Source organism: Triticum aestivum, chromosome 7D (assembly GCF_018294505.1).
Source record: "Triticum aestivum cultivar Chinese Spring chromosome 7D, IWGSC CS RefSeq v2.1, whole genome shotgun sequence".
NCBI lineage: Eukaryota > Viridiplantae > Streptophyta > Magnoliopsida > Poales > Poaceae > Triticum > Triticum aestivum.
The window spans coordinates 257984309-257994173 of NC_057814.1; the positions used below are offsets into that span (position 1 = coordinate 257984309).

General features: G+C 46.2%; 1 protein-coding gene and 1 pseudogene across 2 annotated transcripts; one reads left to right on the forward strand and one right to left on the reverse strand.

Moving 5' to 3' along the window:
* Positions 1-383: 383 nt before the first annotated feature.
* LOC123163973 (non-specific lipid-transfer protein C4-like) lies at positions 384-988 on the forward strand (annotated as a pseudogene).
* Positions 989-1366: 378 nt separating this feature from the next.
* Positions 1367-6657, reverse strand: LOC123163972 (plant UBX domain-containing protein 8). Of its 2 annotated transcripts, XM_044581379.1 has the most exons (10): positions 6391-6656; positions 5250-5311; positions 4637-5144; positions 4299-4408; positions 3796-4033; positions 3514-3702; positions 3278-3442; positions 2487-2630; positions 2346-2402; positions 1367-1747 (listed from the first exon to the last, which is right to left on the reverse strand). In XM_044581379.1, the coding sequence occupies exons 1-10, from the start codon at positions 6472-6474 to the stop codon at positions 1634-1636; spliced, it is 1671 nt and encodes a 556-aa protein (XP_044437314.1). In that variant the 5' UTR covers positions 6475-6656; the 3' UTR covers positions 1367-1633. The 2 variants fall into 2 exon arrangements, with proteins under 2 accessions (XP_044437314.1, XP_044437313.1); XM_044581378.1 differs by having other exon boundaries at positions 2346-2630; positions 6391-6657.
* Between the last annotated feature and the right edge of the window lie 3208 nt (positions 6658-9865).

The window sequence follows — 9865 nt, forward strand, 5'->3', positions numbered from 1 at the left end:
GATGCCGGCACCGGCATTGCGTGGCAGCCGCGCACAGACACAGATCGAGCAGGCCGTGCGTCGCAAGCTCCTCTCCTAGGACAAGCCGGCACCGGAAAAGAAGCGAAGATCTCAAGAGCGTGATGCGCCCAGGCGCGTGACGCTCGTTCGGTAGCTCACACAAAACCTGCAGCTGCTCGAACGGCTGCTCCACCGCTCGCTCCGTGCACGGTGCATCATCGCCTTCCAAGTTCTACTAGCTCTTGGTGAGCCATGCAAAGCTCGCCGCGCCTCCTCCTCCTTCGAAAACTCCGTATAAATACCATAGCGCGTCGTCGTGCAATGCAACAGCCAGCCAGCACAAGCTCAAGAAGCCTACTCCAGCGTTTGAGAGGACAACGGTCGACCGACGACGCACGATGGCGCCGAGCACCGTCCCGCGCGCGCTCCTGGCCGTGTCCCTCGTTCTCCTGGTGGTCGGCGGCCTCGGGCCGGCGGCGGAGGCGCAGCGGCCGGGGGGGGTGCGTGCCGCAGCTGAACCGGCTGCTGGCGTGCCGCGCGTACCTGGTGCCCGGCGCCGCCGACCCCAGCGCCGACTGCTGCAGCGCGCTGAGCTCCATCTCGCGCGACTGCGCGTGCAGCACCATGGGCATCATCAACAGCATCCCCTCCCGCTGCAACATTGGACAAGTCAACTGCTGTAAGCCCACAACCCGCCATGCATCATTCCTTCTTCAAAATAAAATCACTACTACTGCTTGTTCATGCTTCCAAAGTTTTCTAAGCTTGATTCTGTCTCTTTTTCCCCTGTGCATGAACGGCAGCGGCTTGAGTCGGAACGAAGAAACGATCCAGGTTACAGAGTGACTAATAATGAAGGTGGTGATTTCTGCCGTTGTTGCGGCATGTCTGCCTCTTCACCGCCGTATTAATTTTCGTTTGTCCAGTCTGTCGTGTCCTGCTGTTGCTGCCGATCTCGACACGTTAATAAAATGGACGATTTGACGCACGGTCGCTACCGATTTCCTTCCTTGTACGCACCTTCCAGCACTATGTACGTGCGATTTCACTTTAAGCTCGGCACTTTTCTTCATTCAAACTCGATGGAATTGGAAGTAAATCCACATAGCACGTAGAAATATCAATACTCAAATTACTGATGCAGTAAATCCAGGTTGCCGTGTAGAAATATCAATTAATACTACTGAATTCAGTAAAAAAAATACAATCCATAATATGTTACTGATGACCATAAGTACTAAATTGCTGATGCAAGCTTGCCACTACATCAGGTTGGGAGGGCCAGGTCACCGAGGTGACCATGAGTCCATAATATGAAGGCCAATTGAGATATCTCACAAAGAACCTTAACATGAAGTCCGCAAACTCGAAAGACATACCATGCAATCCATTAGCTTAGATCACAAAAGAGCGCTGTATATACATCCTGACTGCATGCCTAAAGTGGGATTTGCAACACCAAGTACATAATGGAACTTGCTATCACCGGATCATAAAACAAAAGAGGATAATGCGACATTTCTCGACGCGGAGGTTCACGATAAACCTTGCTAACTTTCCATCAACATATGACAGATAGAAGTAAAAAGTATGAATCCCCAGTTGAATGCCGTCCATTACTAAATCCTTCACACTATCCTGAAATTTGTTCTAGAAACAAGGCCTCCTGTTTGCTGCTGAGGCCCACATCACTCAACGACATCTGACACTCCTCGTCGGTGAATGCACGCCTGGGGTAAGACCTCACCTGCACATCATAGATTTGCATTAGTATGGAACATCTCATCGATATAATAACAAGAATGCTATATCAGTAATCGCATAGAACATAAAACAAGAAGATATTCTGACGTGCTCGGTCTTCCATAGAGTTTAGCTACGTCATCACAAATTCCACATACCAAACAACAGCAGTAAATGATTAGCTAAAATGTATTTCTGGTAATCACCATGTTAAAAGCTTGCCAGAAAATGGTGATCTAAAAATGAAAATAAGCATGCCACATATAGCAGAAACGGTTGGGAGTCATAGATTCTATGCGATCAATCATCATACAGGTCACTGTACTGAATGGTGCTGTCAACTATCTGAACTTGCCTACTTAAGCTACATAGTCCATTTGGAATGGATTAATATGGGAATTCAAGCTTTGTTTAGTGGCATATATTGATATAGCAGCACTAGTACATGATATAGTTTCCCCTGTTACAGCTAGTGTGGGTAACCAAGCACTGTCGCTATATGATCATGATCCACTACCATGTTAGTGGAAGCTGAATCTTTCTCAATAGAACTTCTCTTGTGAACATAACTAATTCAAATAGAAGAAAAATAGTATAATTACCAGTCTATAGGTTCCTGGCTTGAATGACTTGCTGATGTCAATGAAATCAAAAAGAACCTGCAGTAAAATCCCAGAAAGTTGGAAGCAGGTATAATTTATAATGAATGTTCCATATGGAACTGGCAACTGAAAGCAGCCTACCTGGAGCTGATCAGATTTCAAAAAGCGCCTTCCCTGGCGACTGCCATCAGGCATGCGAACTACAACTGTGACGGCTCCTTCAGAATTTGGCAGTGGCTCCTTTGGTAATGAAGCTCGCTTGGCTGCAAGCATGGACTCCAACTCCTATTTTCATGATGTGAAACAAATGCATAATAAATGTGTCGCAGTGCCAAATATAACACGTTCATCGAGAATAATAGACTAATCAAGCTTTAACAGAGTCTGAAGAAGAAATATTACATGCTTCTTATCGCTTATTTGACGATGGGGATAGTCACAGCAAGAAATAGCAATGACCCTACAAAACTTTGATGCTAATGCTTCCGAGAGACATCTCTCTTGTATTAGGCTGCTTCTAGTTAAGCATAACTAAGTTCCAAAGTATGCCCTGATAAGAATTAAGTAAAGGAACATACTACGAAGTTCAACAATCTCAGGCATATCTTACAAACTGGCATTCATTCCACTCTTGTTCAAAACTAATACTCACATTAATTGACAGTTTGCCACATCTGCAGTGATTTAATAAATCATCCTGATGAGCAACCCCTAACCAGTACAGCATCCAAGCGTAATCCATACACAAGACATCCCAGAATATTATGTGGCCTCTTATACTGTTAGCATCGGGATGTGTGTGTTAAGCTAGGCCCAAGACACTGCTGTATAGTGTATATAGAGGTATATATGTAGCAAACATGAGAATACTAATAGGAGTGAATTCCAGAACTTTTCCCAAAGAACTTCATAGATAATACCAACTGAAGTACCTCTTCCTCAAGTTGTTTTCTCAGCTTTTCCTCGTTCTTTTGCTTTTCCATTTCAATAGCAGCTTCTCTTGCAGCAACTTCTTCTAATCTACGGAGCTCAGCATCCTCCACAGCCTTCAACTCTTTTTCTCTATCAGCTTGGAGGGCTGCAAGATACTCATCATCCTGTAATTTAAATATCATGTGTTAGGTGCAATAGTCAATCCATTCCCTAGCAGATAAATACAGCTCCATACCTGCTGCTCCCTTAACAACCTCTGTGCAGTTAATGTTGGTGATGGAGGATGTGCTACTCGGGGATAACCAGTTGAGATTCCATGAGATGGGAGGGGAAATGGATATTCTGTGTGTTCAGGAATCCCACCAAACATAGCAGCCTCAAGCATAACAGCTTCATCGTGCTCTTCAGAAGAAATGCCTCCCCACTTGACAGAAAAAAAAAACAGAACCGTGAGTTGTGGAGAAACTGTAGTGCACCAAAACAGAAGCCTCCTAGAGGCATGAGGTGATTAGAATACCTCTGAGGGGAAAGCTCCATTATGCTGGTGAGCATTTTCAGTACCATGAGGCTGAGGGCCTGAGGGAGGACTCTCAGCCCTTTGCACTGCTTCTGTTGGCCCGGCAGTTCCAGATAGAACACGCCTGGAACGTTGTCTAACTAAAGGTTCTTCGTCAACATCTTCAATATCGTCTTGGAAGTTCTCTTCATCAACCAATTGCCTAGAAGTTCCAGCTTGCCCTGTGGTTAGTACTTGCCTACAACAAGAAAGGACAATACAAGGAATTAGTTATCACTAGATACAGAAAGGATAGTTCGAGGCTATTACGATAGGACACACAATGTGCATGCTCAGCTAGTCAAACTTGTGTTAAAATAGCACAAACACAATGCTTTTGAAACTGTAGACTGATGGAACAATGGAAACTGAGCAAGTGATGAAACATTTCTGAGAAACCGAGCAAATTATTGATCTAGAATTAACTGAATAAAGTTAGACAATGGATAATATTTGATAGTCACCTTTCAACTGCCTCACTTGCTCCTTCAATGTCCTCCTTATCAGATAAATCAGAAGAATTATCAACTGCATGCATTCCCTCTTGAAGTAGAACTCTCTCTCGCTCTGCTACCTGATTGATAAAAAAATAATAAATATACATGCACAAAACAAGAGCTCAAAATCTTGGAGAAGTGCCTCCAAGGAAAGAGAAACTGCTCGTGCTAGATCATTACCTCTGACCAGTGATACATTCTCACATGCACCACTATTTAAAGCCTAAACACAGCAGACTTGTTCAAACTAAAGTGTAAAACCTACATTATTAAAAGAGCAAGATATCCAATAAGTCGAAGCTTACATTTGTAAGTCCTTCCGCATCCCTTTTTGACGCTTCAATTGCTGCACGGATCATCTCCTCTTCTATGTCATTGTTATAGTCACTAACATCCACCAATGGAGGAGCACTTGGTGCAGAATTGTATGTGCTTGGAGTATTTCTTGGGATAACAGGAGCATGGGTAGATGGCAAGTCATCATCATCCTCATCAATGACAACAGTCCCATGAACCTCCAGACCATATAAAGACTCACGTCCAGTAACATCTTCAATAACAGGACCCTGACCAGAACTTCCAATTTGAGGATTATCAGTGTCTTTAACTTCAATAGGTATCTGCCGCACATCCCTGGGATGTGTAACCTGAGGTCCCTGACCAAAGAAACCAGCAGCGGCTCTCTCAACAAAACTTGGGTCCAAAATACCAAAAGGGTTGCCCATAGATCGGGTAAACATAGGATCAAATGGTTCGTCCAGATCCATAATATCATCATGACTGTCAGGTATAGGATTCTGATTGATTCTGGTGCTGAAAATCATACAGCTTGGTTACATTTTGTAAAAGGAATTCCATGGGTGTTAGGACACTAAACGCATACCAGAAAGAGAACAGATGAGAGAGCAAAATACTTACGTGGATCTATCTCCTTCATTGAAGTATGCATTAACCGCTTCATTTAGGTCACCGCTATGCTCCTATGTACATTTCATTGGCCAGCCATTATCATATATATGAGCCCAGAAAGCTAGTAATACACATATTGCAAGAATCACTATGTCTAAATCTAATAGATAAGCAAGGTGTAAAACATGACGAAAACAATAGCTGTAGTCCAGATTGATCAAGGAAAATAAAGCCAAAATAACATGAATACATTATCACCTCAACCCTACTGTTTATCAAGTTAAAATTTGTAGTGTATCCTAGCCTATAAGGTGCAGCACAGCACATCGTGTGATACTGAGTAAGGTTTAAACTGAAATTCAATGTACTAATATTTTACTTGTCTAAATTCCAAGTTGCTATGTTTTACAGCAGTATTAGATGAACAAATATAAGAAAGTGAAATGCACAATAATTCAAACACTAATAGTGTATATGTTCATCAAATACTCGGTCGAAATAAATCTCCTGAAAAAGCAGATCTGCAAAACTTCAGCCATTCAGTTAACATAGACTCTTGGCACAATCAGAGACGACAAACATGTTTAAAAAAAATATGTTTTCCCTCATGCCCCTACTCCAAAAGTGCAAATACAACTAACTACTACCGTGCTCCTCCCTACGGTTCATGGCGCAAACATCTGGACAGATTCCATAAAATTCAGTCCTCCCCACTGCACAAATCAACTCAATTTACAGCCATATCATTTATGAGATCGAAGACACCCCCCAACTCTAATCCATTGATGATTCCGTGTTACTTAAAGCACAAACATAAAACAGAAGGTAAGTGTATGCAGCAATCGGAGAACACAGGCATTACACTCCAGAAACCCCAATTGGAGAATTATCATCAACCCTAAGCACCCTACAGCACAATTCTGCATACTGATCATACGCTGATGCTGAGTCACACACACACAAACCGCCCAGCCGCCATCCCACCGCATCGCCATCTGACCCAACCGAGCAGGGAGAGAGCGAACCCTAACTCAACCCTAAAGCCACCAAATCCACATGAACGTAGCCCCTGGCACAGATTTTTCATGGGGAAAGGGAACGGACAACAGACAGCACAGACGAAGTTGTGAGGGGGAGCAGGTCGGTTCACCTCGAGCTTGCGGGCAGCGACGGCCTCGTCGGCGCCGGTGATGCTGATGAAAGTTTCGATCGCCTCCTGCGACGGCTGCGCCATGGCGGTAGCGCGGCGGCGCCGTCCTAGGGCTCCGCGGCGACGCGACGGAGAGGGGGTTGAGGTGGAGTCCGGGGGAAGGAGGAGCGATAGAGGTGGAGGAAAAAGAAAGAGGAGAGTTCGTGAAGCAACGGAGCCGTGCTTATTAATTCGTCGATGCGGGTTCCTTTTCTTTGGGGGATTTGCCATTCGCATTCTCGGGTAGTTAAGATCAAGTGGGCCGGTGGACCGTAGTTATGCTGAGCCCATTAGGGCTGACAGACATTTACATTCTTGCTGCCCCTCAAAAAAGAAGAAGACATTTACATTTTTGCCCTCTATGGATACTGCCTTCATCTAGGCTTAAACGCTTGGGATCACTCGACGGATCCCACGTTTTGCATCGACCTCCTCCTTTGCCCACCACACATCCTCTCCTTTATCCCCTCTCTCTTGCACTGCACACATCTTATCTCTCTTCTTTTGCCTTTTCCTTTATCCATTCACACTCGCACGACGCAGCAGCACGCCGGAGAGGCATTGAGGAGGATGGGGCCTCAGTATTTCGGGCATGGAGTCGTCACCTCTCAAGCGCCTTGACCTGACCGAGGCAGTCTACACCGAAGCAGTCTCCACGTGGTGGCAACACCTTGACCTTCCAATTCCCGGTCTTCTTTCTCATCTCCTTCTCCATCTCTTTCCCTTGTCAACAGCAAGCAGCCAGCAGCGGCAGCAGCGAGAACGAGAAACAAGCAGCGGCGGTGCAAGCAGCACGTTACTCCGGCGATGTTGTCCGTGTTGCAACCTTGCGGCCACGACACACGATCGCTTGCGGGGCGACTGCAATTCTAGCAATGTTGCAATGGCGACAAACACGGGAGGAGATTTTTTTGCAACAAGGGGCATGTTGTAATTACAACGAGAGTTTTTTTTGCAATGGCGACAGACACACCAAACAAGGGTCATGTGCATTTGCAACAAGGATCTTGTTGCAATGGCTACATTGACGGTCGCGAGTCGGAGATGCTTTGTGCATCAAAGCCTCTATTGCGGTTGAACAAGGGTCTTGTTGTGATGAGGGAAACATAGAAGAGGAAAACACGTGTACGATCTTACAGTGAGCATCTCCCAAACAAACGGCCCGTGACACGACTAATCTTTGAAAAATATCAGTCGGCCAACACGTGGCATGCCTCATATATTATATCTTTTAAGGCGAAGTATCCGGTGAAAACCATATTTTAGTGATTGTCTGGAAACTCACCTCGTGGCCATCGGATTGACAAGAAACGATACATATCTGAGGTGGGATCACCAGCAGCCACTCAAGCGTGATTTTATGATAGCCATGTTTGTTTGATAAGTTACTCAAATTACTTGGGGATTGCCTTCTCGGCTCATATCCCCTAGATTGCTCCAATTTCTATCCCGTAGGACCCCTCGCTACCAGAGACACAACCTGCAACAACCACAATGGAGCGCACTACGCCAGAGCCCCCTCGGCTGGGACGACGAGGAGAGGGGACGAGGGATCCATGGGGAAAGCGAGGGTGCATGGGTGTTGGGAATCGTTGCATGGAAAACAAAACAACAATCGATGCACACGCAATGATCTATCCATGGAGATGCATAGCAACGAAGGAAAGAGTGTGTCTACGTACCCTCGTTGACCGTAAGCGGAAGCGTTTATTCAACGCGGTTGATGTAGTCGTACACCTTCGCGATCCGCCCGATCAAGTACCGAACACACGACACCTCCGCGTTCTGCACACGTTCAGTCGGTGTCGTCCTCGCCATCTTGATCCCGCAAGCGGGGCGAGGTAGTAGATGAGTTCCGTCAGCATAACAGCATGGTGACGGTGGTGGTAAAGCAATCCCGCGGAGCTTCGCCTAAGCACTGCGACGATCTAAGTGGAGGAGTAAACTAGAGGCGGAGGGGTGCCGACACACAGCATGGAATAAGCTGTGTCTTATGTGGTATATATATATATATATGTGTGTGTGTGTGTGTGGGGGGGGGAGGGGAGGAGGCAGCCCCTAGGGCGACCCAAGTGGTGTGGCGGCAGCCCTAGGGCTCCTCCCTTTGGTGCGTCCCCTGCCAAAAATTGATGCAAGGGGAAAGGAAAGGGAGGAGGCGCCCCCTTCTTTCCTTCCTCCCCTCTCCGGGATATGGTAAGAGGAGGTGGCGCCTCCCCCTTCCATCCAATTGGGTGTGGCTGCCATAAGGGGGGCGCACCAGCCCATGTGGGCTGGTGTGTTCCCCTCTAATTGGCCCACTAAGGCCCAATACTCTCCCGGTGCCCCCGGAACCCCTTCCGGTATTCCGATAACTTCACGGTGCATTCCGAAACCATTCCGCAGACCAAATAGCATCGTCCTATATATTGATCTTTACCTCCGGACCATTCTGGAGCTCCTTGTCATGTCCGTGATCACATCCGGGACTCCGAACAACATTCGGTCACCAAAACACATAACTCATATAATACCAAATCGACATCGAACGTTAAGCGTGTGGACCCTACAGGTTCGAGAACTATGTAGACATGACCGAGACACCTCTCTGGTCAATAACCAATAGCGGAACCTGGATGCCCATATTGGCTCCTACATATTCTACGAAGATCTTTATCGGTCGAACCATTATGACAACATACGTAATTCCCTTTGTCCATCGGTATGTTACTTGCCCGAGATTCGATCGTCGGTATCTTCATACCTAGTTCAATCTCGTTACCTGCAAGTCTCTTTACTCGTTCTGTAATACATCACCTCGTGACTAAACTCCTTAGTCATTTGCTTGCAAGCTTATGATGCGTATTACCGAGAGGGCCCAGAGATACCTCTCCGATACTCGGAGTGAAAAATCCTAATCTCGATCTATGCCAACTCAACAAACCTTCGGAGATACCTGTAGAGCATCTTTATGATCACCCAGTTACGTTGTGACGTTTGATAGCACACAAGATATTCCTCCGGTATCCGAAAGTTGCATAATCTCATAGTCGAAGGAATATGTATTTGACATGAAGAAAGCAATAGCAATAAACTGAACGATCATTATGCTAAGCTAACGGATGGGTCTGTTGGGGAACGCAGTATTTCAAAAAAAAAATTACCTACGATCACGCAAGATCTATCTAGGAGATGCATAGCAACGAGATGGGAGAGTGTGTCCACGTACCCTCGTAGACCGAAAGCGGAAGCGTTTAATAACGCGGTTGATGTAGTCGAACGTCTTTGCGATCCAACCGATCCAAGTACTGAACGTATGGCACCTCCGTGTTCAGCACACGTTCAGCATGATGACGTCCCTTGAGCTCTTGATCCAGTTGAGGCCGAGGGAGAGTTCCATCAGCACGACGGCGTGGCGACAATGATGATGAAGTTACCGGCGCAGGGCTTCGCCTAAGTA